This window comes from Cyclopterus lumpus, chromosome 6 (genome assembly GCF_009769545.1).
Source record: "Cyclopterus lumpus isolate fCycLum1 chromosome 6, fCycLum1.pri, whole genome shotgun sequence".
Lineage (NCBI taxonomy): Eukaryota > Metazoa > Chordata > Actinopteri > Perciformes > Cyclopteridae > Cyclopterus > Cyclopterus lumpus.
Genome location: NC_046971.1, coordinates 24,938,322 through 24,954,467, shown reverse-complemented (window position 1 = coordinate 24,954,467; position 16,146 = coordinate 24,938,322). Strand labels below are relative to the sequence as shown.

The 16,146-nt window shown below is 41.5% G+C and overlaps 2 protein-coding genes across 3 annotated transcripts; both read right to left on the bottom strand.

The window, feature by feature from the left end:
* Positions 1 to 857: 857 nt before the first annotated feature.
* mrps33 (mitochondrial ribosomal protein S33) lies at positions 858 to 3,038 on the bottom strand. Of its 2 annotated transcripts, none has more exons than XM_034534098.1 (3): positions 2,970 to 3,038; positions 1,350 to 1,593; positions 858 to 1,173 (listed from the first exon to the last, which is right to left on the bottom strand). In XM_034534098.1, the coding sequence occupies exons 2-3, from the start codon at positions 1,562 to 1,564 to the stop codon at positions 1,068 to 1,070; spliced, it is 321 nt and encodes a 106-aa protein (XP_034389989.1). In that variant the 5' UTR covers positions 1,565 to 1,593; positions 2,970 to 3,038; the 3' UTR covers positions 858 to 1,067. The 2 variants fall into 2 exon arrangements, with proteins under 2 accessions (XP_034389989.1, XP_034389988.1); XM_034534097.1 differs by lacking the exon at positions 2,970 to 3,038 and adding an exon at positions 2,675 to 2,849.
* A 2,587-nt stretch (positions 3,039 to 5,625) lies between these two features.
* dnaaf4 (dynein axonemal assembly factor 4) lies at positions 5,626 to 16,024 on the bottom strand. The gene is made up of 9 exons (XM_034534073.1): positions 15,902 to 16,024; positions 12,636 to 12,783; positions 8,400 to 8,530; positions 8,058 to 8,274; positions 7,832 to 7,977; positions 7,096 to 7,205; positions 6,857 to 7,010; positions 6,386 to 6,491; positions 5,626 to 5,735 (listed from the first exon to the last, which is right to left on the bottom strand). The coding sequence occupies exons 1-9, from the start codon at positions 16,022 to 16,024 to the stop codon at positions 5,626 to 5,628; spliced, it is 1,245 nt and encodes a 414-aa protein (XP_034389964.1).
* Between the last annotated feature and the right edge of the window lie 122 nt (positions 16,025 to 16,146).

Genomic DNA, 16,146 nt, shown 5'->3' with positions numbered 1-16,146 from the left:
TTAAAGAGCTTAACATTTGTGCTGAGTCGGCCTTCCTTCTAAATTTCTGTTTATAAGTCACTTGATGATAAACAAATGGGAAACCAGAAGGAATATTTGAGTTGAAACTAGATTGACCAACCAACCATGTACTCAGAAGTCTGCTGTTGCTCCACCGATAACAGGCACAACATGAAATGGCCATGCAATTCCGTACCAACAATGTTAAAACAAATATGAGTTAATGCGTTTATAGCATATTATAATTTATTGAATCACCTCATTTGTACTTTTTTTTTTTTTTGACCAACAGCACTGAGCTTTCAGATTATCAGATAATTATCAACTCATACACAGTAGTGTTATCGAAGATGAACCAACATGTGGAGGAACATGTATTTGGAGTCCATGTGTTTAAAAAAAGAGCCTTTGATAGTAGGAAAACAAGCAGCCAGCATTTGGACTCGTGCTCGCATTTAGACTAAAAGCGGCCCATCGATGGTGCTATGAACGCTTGTCCGTCCACATCAGTTAAACACCACTGACTTCACACTGTGGGCTCATGTTAGTGCCGTTTTATTCGTCGTATTGCAGCAAATCTCCCTTAAAACTCTAACTGATAACTGCCAACGCAATTTTAAAAAATGGACACTTCCCTTCTTTAAGGTCCTAACATGGTTCTTACCTGTATCCTGAGAGGAAGTATACACCGTTCTTATGTGAAACACCGGTAGTAGTAGACCTACTGCACTAAGAGTACAATAGCAGCAGCACTCTACTAATGGCAGTCATACTCGTAACAGTAATAAGAGCACATGTTTTTTTTAGTAGCACTATAAAGTAGTAGAAGTACCATCAGTAGTGATTAACTCAGAAACTCTAGGAGGTAACGGGTGCATCTTTATTGACACGTTTAATCTGATGTTGAACAATGTTGGTGATTATCAGTTCATGTGTTGCCATCTTGATTGTTCCTTGGAGGTCAGGCTACAGAAGAGCACCTTCCTGTTCCTCCTCGAGGACAGCAGAAGGATGTACAGTTAAATGTCTTCTGCATGCATAAAAAAAGAAAAGAAACAGAAGGCAGCTCATTTCTTCTTGCCCGCTCTCTTCCCCTCTCCTTTCTTTGGTTTCCCTTTTCCTCTGAGTTTCCTCAGGCGACGCATCTCCTCCTTGAAGTCCTCATGCTCGTCTCTGAGAAGGAAGAGTAAACATTTGATTAAACGTTCTCACTGGGAGCTCAGAGTTTCCTTTAGAACTGATCGATATGAAGCCACTGCTAATGGACACTTCCAATTCAGATGTTTCACATTGAAAACTCTTCCAGCTAACTTGAGGGCACAAACGATCAAGCATGTCCTTTTGAGTACCTGAAGAGCCCCATGAACCGGAGCTTCTGGGTCATGGAGTAGTAAATCTTGTGTTGTGGGTACCAGTTGTACACCTCCTTCCTCTTGGCCATGGGAGGCTCCTGGAACAGCTGGACCACCTTCATAGATCTGGAGTCTGTCTGTCGCACCACACCGCCAAAGATCTGTGCACTCAGTCTGGCCATGCGCACGGCGTAGTTGGACAGGCCGGCCATGCCTGCTGAGCAGAGGGAGTACTTCAAACCTGAAACCAGTAGAACATAAAAGCTTACATAAAATGCAAAAAAGAACTCTGGTTCTCTCAACGGTGAGAAGCTGAGTTTTTATTTATTTTTAAAACAGACATAAGGTTTTTTTTCTGACCCCACCCCTTTGGATTTGAAGATGTGTTTTCTTAAATGTTAACCTTTATGACCAGGTTCATTAGAACCTGGTTTGATAAATGACCAACCCCTCAGGAGACAGGCCCACCGACTGACACACAGCTTCAGTCAGTTGTTCTCAGCAAGTCTTTGGGATTTGGTGAAGTATTCCACTTCTCAAGCAGGGATGTTGTCCTCAGCAACGACTTGGTGGTTGTTAACTTGCTCAAAAGAGAAAATCTCAGCATATGACACATGCTGAGATTTCAGATTGGTAAACTAAAAGAGGAGAAAATGTCCTGTCCACTAAAAGAAATAAATAAAGCACCAGTGGTTTCAATTAAAGAGTTTAACATTTGTGCTGAGTCGGCCTTCCTTCTTATGCAATTTCATTTTAAATTTCTGTTTTTAAGTCACGTGATGACAAACAAATAGGAAACCAGAAGGAATATTTGAGAGGAAACAGAAATCTTAGGCCACATGTGCTAGACTGACCGACCAACCAACCTATGTACTCAGAAGTCTGCTGTTGCTCCACCGATAGCAGGCACAAAATGAAATGCCCATGAACAAATATGAGTTCATGCGTTTATAGCATTATTATTATTTTTTTTAATCACCTCATTTGTACTTAAATATATCAAATAACCATCAACTCAGACAGTAGTGTGATTATCAAAGATGAACCAAAATGTGGGGGAACATGTATTTGGAGTCCATGTGTTTAAAAAAAAAAAAAAGTGTGAGAGTAGGAAAGCAAACAGCCAGTCTGGCCCATCGACGGTGTTATGAACGCGTGTCCGTCCACATCAGTTAAACACCACACGGACACACTGTGGGCTCACGTTAGTGGCGTTTTATTCGTCGTATTGAAGCACATCTTCCTTAAAATCCTAACTGATACCTGCCAACGCGATAACAAAAACCCAGTCCCCTTCTTTAAGGTCCTAACATGGTTCTTACCTGTATCCTGAGAGGAAGTATACACCGTTCTTATGTGAAACACCGGTGAAACGCAGTAACCGACTAGCTACTATAGTCCGTGTTCAAACATTTAGTTCACAATCACCTTCACGCGCACCATACTGCCATCACAAGCTCTATCGCGCATGACATATTTTCCGTGGTGCTGATTGGTTAGTTGCGTTCACTTCCTGTTTCATGGTAAAATTGTATTTTTTATTCCAACACGTGACATATTTGATAAATTACACATGTATTCATAGCTGTCAATAAAACGTAGTTAATACAGACTGACCATATTATGACGTCTGGTGTAACTTTCTTGCGTTTAAGTGTTAGCAGGAAGTCCGTCGCTCTTAAGAGGTCCGTGGGTTTGACAGGTGTTGCACAACGTTCCGGTTTTCCGTGGGCTGAAGTGCACTCATTTGACTTGTGTGTCAATATTTTGTTGACCTGAAAAATAACGTTGCAATATAAAAGCTATAAAAAGATAAAATATATAATTGATCACATTTCAAAGAATAGCTGGATACCAGGTTGTATATGTTCTCCAACACAAGAAAACACATATCTGACACAGAAATCTGAGAATGTAGATTGTACATCTTGACATTTATCTATGAAACTGAATGTATCTCGAAGCTAGCGTGTTTGTTTGATCAGAACAGGGTCAATATGTTGATCAAGATCACATACACACGGTTGTTCTGGAAACAATTAATGGAATGGTTAAGTAACAAATTCACAGCAATGCATACTGTTGGTCATAATAATAATATTCTTGGTGATTTTGGACGCAATGATTAATGTTTTACTATGTTTAGCCAACTTATTTATGCATCTCTTCATGTGCTATTATAATAAAGGTTAGCTCCATATTAAGTCCCTGAAATGAATGAAACCCAAATTTAGACATTCTTTTATAAATGTAAACAAATATCTGTGTACGTCTATTTAGAAATGGTTAAGCTAAGAAGGTTTTTCGCTTGGCCATGTCACTGGGACATCTCCCTCGATGGTTAGTGGGTGTTTTACAGGTGCCCACACATTGGCAGCCTGTAAACAGAAGTAGCCCCGCATTTAGTGAGCGCAGCTCTCTAGTGGGGCAATATGGTACTACAAGCTCCTTAAGATATGATGGTGCATCACCAGTCAAGGCTTTGTAGGTGAGGAGAAGAAATTTAAATGTGATTCTTGATTTTACAGGGAGCCAGTGCAGAGCAGCTAATACAGGAGTCATGTGATCTCTTTTCTTAGTTTTTGTGAGTACACGAGCTGCAGCATTCTGGATCAACTGGAGGGACTTAAGAGATTTATTCGTCTTTTTCTTCAGTGGGGCTATCGAGTCTAGTCTCATTCTCAGTGAGCCTGTAGCACTATCGACAAGATGATCAATCTGGGACGGACTAAAGTTAGCACAGGAGTCCCTCGTCACATTGAGACGTGGTTTTGAATCAAATGCAGAAGGAATCGGTTCTTTAAATTTAGCTACAGCACTGTCAGTTAGACATCTGGTGTAGAAACTTTTGACTAACGGTGTACACTCCGGGAGTATAAACTCAAAAGTTATGAGGTAATGGTCTGACAGAAGAGGGTTCTGTGGGAAGACCTCCAAATGCTCAATGTCAATGCCATATGCAAGAACAAGGTCGAGGGTGTGGCCAAAGCAGTGAGTGAAAATTCAGATATAAATTCTGAATATGGACCTGGTGGTCGGTACAGTATAACAAATAGAATACAGTGCAGCTGTAATGTTTTCCAGGTTAGATGTGAAAGACTAAGAACAAGGCTTTCAAATGAGTTGTAGTTTAGTTTAGGTTTAGGATTCATTAATAGGCTTGAGTTAAAGATGGCTGCTACTCCACCTCCTCGGCCGGGGTCTCGAGGAATGTGAGTATTAATATGACTTGGAGGAGTTGATTCATTTAGGCTGACATATTCTTCATGGCTCAGCCAGGTTTCAGTAAGACACAATAAATCAATGTGATTGTCTGATATTAAGACAGACACAGTCTCTATAGAGTTAAGGGTGGGTAACTGCTTGAATGGAAGTGTAGAGAAAGGTGTAATACTCTGCTTCTGCTTCTGCTTCCTGATCTGAACTCTGGGTCATGGATTAAGTCTGTTAATCAACTTCGCCATGTTCGCAGAAATGAGACCCACTCCATCCCAAGTGGGATGAATACCGTCTCGCCTCATCAGATCAGGCTTTCCCCAGAAAGTCTGCCAGTTATCTATGTAGCCCACATTGTTTACTGGGCACCACCTGGACAACCAGCGGTTGAATGACGACATGCTATACATGTCATCATTGATCAGATTGGGGAGAGGGCCAGGTGGGGGAGAGGAGGACACTGAAGAAATTATTGTACATATTGGATAACCCGGACCACCCTCTCCACCACCTACTGCAGGGACAGCGGAGCACGCAACGCTGTCACAAGGACAGATACAGGAGAACATTCCTGATACAGGAGAACATTCCTGATACAGGAGAACATTCCTGCCAACTGCAAATAGACTTTATAATAAATCACCTCTGGCCAGATCCTCCTCAAATGAACATGAATAAACCTTGCACCGCTGTCACTTTATACTTTAGATACACTGTATACACTTTCATTTTTATTTATTTTTTACATTTTCATTTCCTTTTATTATTTAAATTCTTAAATGTAATATGCCCTGCTATTAATTTATTTTATTTTATTGTATATTTGTAAACATGTTTGCTGCTGCTTCATGTAATTTCCCCCTGGGGATGAATAAAGTAAAATCTAATCTCAGATGTTTCCAACTTGAAGCCTGTAGCTAAATGGATACAGCAGGGTTACAGATATGCAGCAGCCTTTTGTTCTTTGTTGTCATTTATTAAACCTTTGGGGAAGAGACAAATAACACCAACAATAAGCAGCCAGACGCTATGCACCGTAGGCTGGGTTTCACTGTGTCTAGGGGTCCGCTGCAGTGCCTTGAATACTGTCTCTGACTCTCTGTGTGTCTGCCTGCAGCGCTTCGTTGTGAGGGTCCATCTTTAGAGCAGCTTGGTAGTCTTGTAGCCCTGAGAAAACATGCCACATAGATCAGCTGACAGCACAGAGCAGACGGACATAGTCACCTATTCAGCCATTTGTTTATCATTCTGAAGAGACATGCTACAGTGACGTAGGCTATTGTTACTCTACTATTATGTCTTTAAACACAATACAACAGTGTGTGTGTAAAACCAACACATCAAATTCAAAGATGTATAGTAACAGTTGTAAATAACCCCATGGAAGGTTTATTGTTTTGGGTTGATAGCCTGCTTTGTATTTGCCTTATTGGTTTTGACGTATGCCTAGATGATATTGTATTGTTTGAAGAATTTATAGAGGCTTTATGCTACTTTCTCTCTAATAGATGAATCAGACTTTTATTTTTGAAAAGGTAAAAGGAATCACAGTTTTGTTTTACATCTGAATGCGAACTTGACAGTATGGCTACAGATCTTGTTACGGACGGATGCGCATTTATACATTTAAGAAAGTTTATTAGTTTAATGGACCTGTACGAGGCTAAAGCTCTTACGGCGGTGATAGTTTACAAGTTTAATGAATGTATTTTGACCCAAAGGAAGAAAATAAAGGAGTAATTTCACCAGCAGTAAGTTTCATGACACTTTATATATTCGGGGATCCATTACAACAGTGTTACTGTTGCTGCTCAAACCTTCTGTATAGAGCTGCAGCTGGCAGAAAGCAGACCCTCGGCGGACATGGGCTCTGGCTCTGGAAGCTGCATTGGCAGCAACTGGTGGAGTCAATAAATAAAGTGCCTGCAGATAAACAAGTACAGATGTGTATTCCTACTTTACATAATGGCTTAATGCAGCTTCACTGTTCTAATGATTCACAAGAAAAGTATATAGAACTCATGCCAGTAGAAAGAAAATCACACTGCCATTAAAAACGGCAAATATTGAATATGATATCAAACTCGATCTCAACATGATATCCACTGAAGATATGTTTGATTTCAAGAATTGTATCCACAGTGCAGAGGCTGCAGTGTTATAATAATTTTTTCCTCTCTCTTTGTACAGTTTCAAGACAGCGACGTGCAGTGCAGCTTGAATTCAATGTTCTCTGACACAGAGTAGAGGAGAGATGAACACATGTAAAATGCTGTGATAGTCCAGACCTGAGAGGAATCCTCAATGGCCTTGTGAAGATTTTTTAACTTCAGATGGCAGGCAGCCCTGTTTGAATACAGAGCTGGGATCTTTCTGTTGAGCCTGATAGCCAGGCTGTAAGCGTTCACTGCCCCCAGGTGGTCCCCAGTCACAAAACATTTGCTGAAGGAAAAAAATCAATTTAGTGACCCCAAATGTTCACAAAAACACACGCTGTTAAATAGATTTGAGAGCAGACTTCACTTACTCCCCTTTGTCCTTTAACCAGTCAGGGTTCCTCTCCTCCTCCTTCAGGTCCCCCAGCTCTTCGACATCTGCATTTACTGAACGCCTTCCTTCAGCTTGTTTTTTGAGCCACTGTTGGTAAAATGTTAATTTCACTCATAAAAGATATGATGCATTTAATCTTTACACAAAGCTTTAATTGGAGACATGTTGTTTTCTGGGAATGTTTCATAATTTAAAAGGCATACTATACAGGAATTGTGGCTTACAGTTTGTAAACACAACATTTAAATGGAAGAGATAATCAAGGGCGTAGAGTTTGGTCAGGCTATCCAGCGAGCATTCAGTTTTCACCTCTAATGTGTTCAGAATATGTGGGATATGTTTTGAACGCTGTGAACATTAAACACATATGATCCATTGTCCAGAAGTTAATCAATTAATTAAAAATATTGAATGTATCGTTGAAGTGGATAAGTACCACATGCACATTTAAAGAGACAAAAAAAGAGGAGGGAAGATTAAATCATGTCATTCAGTTATTGGAAAACAAAGTGGCTAATCCACTAAACGGAAGAACGGAAGGCACCAAGCCCATCGCTGTGTGAATGTGTTAGTGTTTAGATCCTGAAGAATGTGTGTGTGAATGTTGCCACGTTGTGTACAACACTTGGAAGGAATCTCTACATTATGCTTACTGTTGTTTAACGACAAGAGGAAACCCTGTAAATGACATAAAGGAGGTGAGAAACTGTCACCTCTTCCTCTTCTGGCACTCTTGATTCCCTGAGGGCTGTTGGAAAAAGTCGCGGGGTAAATGTGACTTGAATGTTTCCAACGAGTCTCGGAGCAGGCAGGTCCTCTTGTTTTCTCCTGCTTTTTGCTTCACTGTCGCCTCTTTGATCTAAATGCAGGAATGTGTTCAATAAAAATGCAAAAGCAACCAGTGTAGGAGCAGATTTGATCACACAGGAAGTGACTTACCCAGCTTGACATGTGCTCCATCTGAACGTCTATTTTCCTGCTTCTCTGTCATAGCTTTTCGTCTGTTTTGACCGTCTCTCTGACTGTGGAGCTTGAGTTGGTCTTCTTCCTCTGCTTTTTCTTTCTGTCTCAGTTGCCATGCTGCCAGCTCTGCTGTGGTTTTCTCTCGCTCTTTGTCCTTGATTTTCTGGATACTGTCTCTTTTCTCCCTTTCAAGCTGGGATCAAGTGAAACACACTAAGAATAAGTCGTTCTAGATTTCACAGCAGATTTCCAACTGGTCATTTTGGACACTTGGTGATGTGATCTATAAGTAGATTGTGCTGTCACTGAGTATGGTACCTTCATCATTTTCTCCAGTGCATATTTTTTCTCTGCATGCCCTTTCTTCACCTTGGATGTGGACTGTGCAGAGAGCTTCTCCTGGTATTTCAACAGAGCCCTTTCTCTGATCTCTTTTTTTCCTTTATCATCTGAAACACATTGAGGTATAATGCTGGATTCATTTGCTATTGGAGACTTGGAGAACTAATTGGTTTGCATGGAAATCACAGCACATTGACCAAAATCTTCCAAGAAAACGATGCACACTTGAAATCACTGGTTGTGAAACCTTAACTCTTTGAAGGCAAACCAGTGACTGCAATGCTGCAGACTACCCAACTCTGCCAGAAATGATTTCCACTGTGAATTTAACCAGCACTTTCAAGAGCCATTGAAAAAGGACGTTCTCTGTGGATGTAGAAGGAGTACAGGCGCTCATTCTAATGCACTGTGTGATTCTTCCAAATTGCCACCAGCAGCTCTCTGTGTCTGAGTTGTACAGGAATTAGTCCAGATTTCCCAAGATGATGCGCTATTCTAAAAGGTTGGTCATGTATTTGCTGCATTGAAACTCTAGCGTTTCTTCTTGCTTTTGGGTGCTTTATCACAAAATGTTGAATGCATATCAGGACTGAATAAACTGTTTGTATTTTAAGGGTCTCACATTTGGGTATGAAAACATTTCTGTTTAGCCCCCTAGAGATTTTTTTTGTATTACCACTATTATACTTATTTGATGTTAGTATTTAGTGATTATTATTCTATATGTTTGCTTATTTAGGTTAGATTTTTTTTATCTATTAGGATAGCTTGTTTAGTTTATTTCGTTGTTGTCTATGTATACTTGTGTTTTTTTGTTTTTTCATTTGTTTATTAATTGGGTAAAGCTGTGGGCACCTGGGGTTATATATAGGAGTAGGCTGATACAGGACCAGCATGCACCTGGGTAGGCCTATGTTTTTTTACCAGAGCAGGAGAGGCAGCATTAGGAGGTCCATTAATCTTTTGGTTGTTTGCTCGTTTTGTTTAGTTCAATAAATCATGAGAAAACCGGAATCCTGAATGGAAAATCAGTGACCCTTTGATTCATGTTTTTTTTTTGGGACAAATGGACACTACGTAAAATAAAAAAAACCTTGCCATATTTTGTGAAGTTTGAGAAGTCTGACAGCGTTGAATCGCTGCATGCGATCATTGTGCCATACCCACACACCACTATCAGCGGCTTTCATTGATTAAAAAGCCGACTTCAGTGTGCGTCTTTGTGTGATGAATTGGATCTAATCGGCTAGTGAGCACCCTTTGCATGCCCTTTGCCTGTATTTATTTCCGATTGCGGAATTTGAATGATGTGCAACAAGCAGTTTAGAAGAAACTTTCAAAATGTCTGACATTAAGGCAAATTACTTTGAATTGCCATTAGCACGTCGGTTTCAGCTGCCGCCTACGTGCCACAGCCCACGCTGGATCTCACTGCCGCCTCTGTGCCGCAGGCCATGTCGGTTTCTGGTGCCACAGGCCATGCCGGTTTTAGCTGCCGCCTACGTGCCGCAGCCCACGCTGGTTCTCGGTGCCGCCTCCGTGCCGCAGGCCATGCCTCCGGAATCCCAGTCCTGTTCTGCGGATCCCCAGCAGTCTCCGTGTCCTGTCGGCGCCCCGGCCGTCCCCTCCTCTCCTGTCCTTTATGACCCTTTGGGATTTCCATCCCCATTCAGTATGCCAGCCAAGCTGTTGCTGCAGGGGCTTTGTAAGAGAAACTTGGGATGGGACGATGCTATTCCCCACTTCTTCTCTGAGCAATAGTCTAATTAGCTTGAGGACCTCCAAAGGATGTCTGAGTTCAAAGTGGACCGCTGTATTAAACCCAGAGACTTTAGAGACCCTGCTACAGTCCAACTTCACCACTTTTCTGATGCCAGTCAAATTGAATATGGAACTGTGTCTCATGTGAGATTGGAAAAAGATCATAAAGTACATGTTGCATTTCTCTTGGGAAAGGCCACAGTGGCTCCACTAAAGCAGACTACAATTCCTCGACTGGAACTCACAGCCTTAGTTCTTGCTGTTCTAGTTGATAAAATGCTTCGGAAGGAGTTGCAATTTAAGCTTGAGAAGTCAGTCTTCTGTACTGACAGCACAACAGTTCTTAAATATATCTCTAGTGAGACCAGGCGATTTCACACTTTTGTGGCAAACAGAACCGCTGTTATCAGAGAAGCTGCAGATGTGGATTAGTGGAGATATGTGGGTTCTAAGGAGAATCCAGTAGATGAAGCATCAAGAGGATTAAGAGCTGAGGATTCTCTGAAACACAGCAGATGGATTAAAGGACCGGAGTTTGTATACAAGTCAAAGGAGGCGTGGCCTAAACTGGAGGTGGATCTTGATGTGATTTCAGCAGATGACCCAGAGGTCAAAAGGGACTTCATGGTGAATGCTATCATCAAGGATTTAGAAAATGATTTTCATCTTGGATTAGACTAAAAAGATATGTGGCTTGGTTTCTGATGCTCAAAGAAATTATCATGCTATTGGGACAGTAGAGAAAGGAGTTTTGTGCTTCTGCAGGCCTCAGAAAGGACAATCTAAAGATTTAGGAACATGAAGAGTTCAGAGCTTAAAAGCCACACTTAAAGGGCAAAGCCTAACTCCTGAAGATCTAGCAAAGGCAGAGTAATCAATCATTCAATACATACAAAGACACACGTTCACAGCTGAAATCCTAGCAGAATCCAAACATCCAGTCATTTTGTCCAAAGACCTGCATGTATCCAAACTAATGTTGAACCATATCCATCATCAGCTGAGACATGCAGGAAGAAATCACATGTTGTCCAGGTTACAGCAAAAGTACTGGATCAATAACGCAAACTCTGCTGCCAGCAAAGTCATATCTGACTGTGTTGTTTGTAGACGCAACAGAGGAAACTTGGTGAACAGAAGATGGCAGAATTGCCCGAGGAGAGTGTTGCCTGACAAAGCTCCTTTTACAAATGTTTTTTCTGTCGTAGGTTCATCAAGAAGATTCACTTAAGGTCAATACATGGCACATAGAATATTCCTAATTTCATTGTATGTTGCAGAAATAGCTCCGTTTGAGAATAGAAATCATTGTCTAGGTATACATAGTCTTTTGGATGTTTGTTTGCTTATTAATTGGGTAACGCTGTGGGCACCTGGGGTTATATGTTCCTACATATAGGCAGGTACAGGACCAGCATGCACCTGGGTAGGCCTATGGTATTTTACCAGAGCAGGAGAGGCAGCATGAGGAGGTCCTTTGTTCTTGTGTTTGCTTGTTTTATTTCCATGAGCATCCTGTATGGAAAATGCATTATTTTTGCCTGCGTAAATCACAAACCCATGGTGCGTCAGTGGCCCTTTTTGATTTATGTTTGTTTTTTATTTATCGGACAAATGGCCACTATAGTGTGTATTATGTTATCAGAGGCTGATGTTTGTGGAGGATAGACAGGGCCATAGTTGAGCCATGAGGGGGCCCATTATCTGTGATGCACTTTAAATGTCCAATAAAGACTTCCACACAACCTGCCTAGGCACAGCATCACTGTTCCAGTCTAATGGGAGGCAAATGTACTGCTATGTGAACTGTAATATTAAAATGAGGTAAAGATAAAATAGTGATGGTGCTTAGAACTTTCTTTTTCTCCAAATGGCTCCTGGCATGAAATGTTTGAACACCTCTCCTCTAATTATTTTGTATTGGCTCAACATATTATGTGTATTGGTATCAGCAGAAAAATAAATTCCAATAAATACACTACAATGATTTAGATAGTCTATCTCGGAATATTGTCATATTTGGAATAATAGTGGAAAATGAATGTGCATGAAAATGTAGTCAGTATCTCAAGTATATATCTATGCAGTATGAAACAGGTAATAAAAGGTGTTCTGATAAAGTCTGAGTCTCATGCATGCAGACAGAACTGGACACTCAAAATATGATGCAATTTACTGCAGCAGAATTAAAAATTAGCCGTGTACAGACACACAGGTGTACACTCACTTCCGGACATCTGCCCACACGTGACCAATCGCATGATCCTCCTGGCAGAGATAATAATCATAATGATAATAATTGTAACAATAGTTGTCTATATTTATTGATCAAAGTGTGACCCCAGACTCATTTAATGATTACAGCTGCAGCACTGACACAGGAATCATCATCTTGCCTATTGGAGATAGATGGTGCGTGAAATGACTACACGGTCAGCTGGATGCTCTTACTTGTAGTTATCATCAGCTGCTCCCACACTTTATTGGTCCTCTTTGGCAAACTGAAAACTGCAACTCCGTCTCCAACCTTTGCCGTGCTTCTCTCATCATCAACAGGTTCAAATAGGAAGGCTTCAAACAGATGTGGTGGGTAATGCACCTGTGCCGAAAAGAAAGTGGAAAACAATGTATACTGTTTGGGGAGGAACACCGAAATGACTCATTATAAGATATATTGCCATGCTTCTAGTCTAGCCCTCGCAGCGATGGCGGTGTTAGTTCCATGATTATAGTCTGGTTCAACTATCCTGAGTACTGACGTCTGGTTCAACTATCCTGTGAACTGACGCCTGGTTCAACTATCCTGAGTATTAACGTCTGGTTCAACTATCCTGATTACTGACGTCTGGTTCAACTATCCTGATTACTGACGTCTGGTTCAACTATCCTGAGTACTGACGTCTGGTTCAACTATCCTGAGTACTGAAGTCTGGTTCAACTATCCTGAGTACTGACGTCTGGTTCAACTATCCTGATTACTGAAGTCTGGTTCAACTATCCTGAGTACTGACGTCTGGTTCAACTATCCTGTGAACTGACGTCTGGTTCAACTATCCTGAGTACTGACGTCTGGTTCAACTATCCTGATTACTGAAGTCTGGTTCAACTATCCTGAGTACTGACGTCTGGTTCAACTATCCTGTGAACTGACGCCTGGTTCAACTATCCTGAGTACTGACGTCTGGTTCAACTATCCTGTGAACTGACGTCTGGTTCAACTATCCTGTGAACTGACGTCTTGTTCAACTATTGGTTATGTTGTTAATAAAGTAATTGGACCGGGTTGTTTATGTTGTTAATAAAGTCATATTGAAGCAGGCAAGGAAAAGTGGTTCGGAATAGACGTTAGGTCAGGATTCAGCAACCTTTCCTATCCAAAGAGTCATTTTGCCCTATTTTCCACCAATTAGAATTTGGTCGGAACAGCAAAAGCTATTTGATATCACAGCTTATACAGTTTTATATTTTTTATATATAGTTATATTATATATAAAAAAAGTATAGTTTGTTGTATTTATGAAATTATTGAACTAGAAGAAGACAATTCTTGACATTGTATTGCTAGTTTACCGGTGATAACAATATCAAACTCTAATGAGAAAAATAAATAAATACACTGTCATGTATTGGCCTACATTGAGGTCAATTAATCAGCTAACTATGCAGGTCCTGAACCCTCCCCATATGTGTGGCTTATGGGGTAGAGTGGTCTTGTTATTTGCTCAGTTTGCTGCAGCAGTCGTCTGCAGCTTGATACTTTTCAGAAAATGCTGTGTGCTTGTTCTGGAAGAGTTGTTCAACATCTTTTGTAGTTTGATCATTTCTCGCCACGTATCAATCATGGCAGTGAAAGCAAATGAATACGTCCACGCAGAATTAAACTCTATTTTTCTCCGTGACTTTTCTTTTATTAATTTATTTATCCATGCACATTTGAGTTAAACCAAAAATAACTTTTTTTTTTGCAGTGACACAGTAATACTTCAAACTCAAACATAAGAGGTGTTCCCTTTGAAAGAGTGTCCACTGGGCAAAAATGCACGCGGCTCCGGAGCATCGTGTTGCAAACCCCTGCATTAAGGAGGTCTTTTTTATTATTACTACTGGAGGTCTTTTTTATTATTACTACTGGACTGCACCTAGGATGTCCACTTGGCTAACTTTACCTTTAGGTAGTGGTCCGTAGACAGGATGTCCACTTGGCTAACTTTACCTTTAGGTAGTGGTCCGTAGACAGGATGTCCACTTGACTAACTTTACCTTTAGGTAGTGGTCCGTAGACAGGATGTCCACTTGACTAACTTTACCTTTAGGTAGTGGTCCGTAGTCAGGATGTCCACTTGACTAACTTTACCTTTAGGTAGTGGTCCGTAGACAGGATGTCCACTTGGCTAACTTTACCTTTAGGTAGTGGTCCGTAGACAGGATGTCCACTTGGCTAACTTTACCTTTAGGTAGTGGTCCGTAGACAGGATGTCCACTTGGCTAACTTTACCTTTAGGTAGTGGTCCGTAGACAGGATGTCCACTTGGCTAACTTTACCTTTAGGTAGTGGTCCGTAGACAGGATGTCCACTTGGCTAACTTTACCTTTAGGTAGTGGTCCGTAGACAGGATGTCCACTTGGCTAACTTTACCTTTAGGTAGTGGTCCGTAGACAGGATGTCCACTTGGCTAACTTTACCTTTAGGTAGTGGTCCGTAGACAGGATGTCCACTTGGCTAACTTTACCTTTAGGTAGTGGTCCGTAGACAGGATGTCCACTTGACTAACTTTACCTTTAGGTAGTGGTCCGTAGACAGGATGTCCACTTGGCTAACTTTACCTTTAGGTAGTGGTCCGTAGACAGGATGTCCACTTGGCTAACTTTACCTTTAGGTAGTGGTCCGTAGACAGGATGTCCACTTGGCTAACTTTACCTTTAGGTAGTGGTCCGTAGACAGGATGTCCACTTGACTAACTTTACCTTTAGGTAGTGGTCCGTAGACAGGATGTCCACTTGACTAACTTTACCTTTAGGTAGTGGTCCGTAGACAGGATGTCCACTTGGCTAACTTTACCTTTAGGTAGTGGTCCGTAGACAGGATGTCCACTTGGCTAACTTTACCTTTAGGTAGTGGTCCGTAGACAGGATGTCCACTTGGCTAACTTTACCTTTAGGTAGTGGTCCGTAGACAGGATGTCCACTTGACTAACTTTACCTTTAGGTAGTGGTCCGTAGACAGGATGTCCACTTGGCTAACTTTACCTTTAGGTAGTGGTCCGTAGACAGGATGTCCACTTGGCTAACTTTACCTTTAGGTAGTGGTCCGTAGACAGGATGTCCACTTGGCTAACTTTACCTTTAGGTAGTGGTCCGTAGACAGGATGTCCACTTGACTAACTTTACCTTTAGGTAGTGGTCCGTAGACAGGATGTCCACTTGACTAACATTACCTTTAGGTAGTGGTCCGTAGACAGGATGTCCACTTGACTAACTTTACCTTTAGGTAGTGGTCCGTAGACAGGATGTCCACTTGACTAACTTTACCTTTAGGTAGTGGTCCGTAGACAGGATGTCCACTTGACTAACTTTACCTTTAGGTAGTGGTCCGTAGACAGGATGTCCACTTGACTAACTTTACCTTTAGGTAGTGGTCCGTAGACAGGATGTCCACTTGACTAACTTTACCTTTAGGTAGTGGTCCGTAGACAGGATGTCCACTTGGCTAACTTTACCTTTAGGTAGTGGTCCGTAGACAGGATGTCCACTTGACGGACCGTCGCTCCTTTTAGTGGCACGCTTAAGCAGACCGTGGAGTCCGTCTGTGTCCACGAGTAGTCTGTTACGAGCAACGGCATCTTCCTTTCGTGTCACGCTCCTGTTGCTACTTCTTCTTTTCCAGCTGTGGTTCACGAACTGCTTAACAACATCGATGTAGCCAGGTTCAAAAGGCGGAGAGTCTTGAAGAGCACAACGCGGA

Excerpts from the sequence above, each read along its gene's own strand:
- mrps33 (XM_034534098.1), bottom strand. The coding sequence starts at position 1,564 with ATGGCCGGCCTGTCCAACTACGCCGTGCGCATGGCCAGACTGAGTGCA. Across the intron at positions 1,174-1,349 it reads CGGTTCATGGGGCTCTTCAG|AGACGAGCATGAGGACTTCA; the intron begins GTACTCAAAAGG and ends CTTCCTTCTCAG.
- dnaaf4 (XM_034534073.1), bottom strand. The coding sequence starts at position 16,024 with ATGCCGTTGCTCGTAACAGACTACTCGTGGACACAGACGGACTCCACG. Across the intron at positions 12,784-15,901 it reads CTACGGACCACTACCTAAAG|GTGCATTACCCACCACATCT; the intron begins GTAAAGTTAGCC and ends TTTTCGGCACAG. Across the intron at positions 6,492-6,856 it reads CCATTGAGGATTCCTCTCAG|GCACTTTATTTATTGACTCC; the intron begins GTCTGGACTATC and ends GTTTATCTGCAG.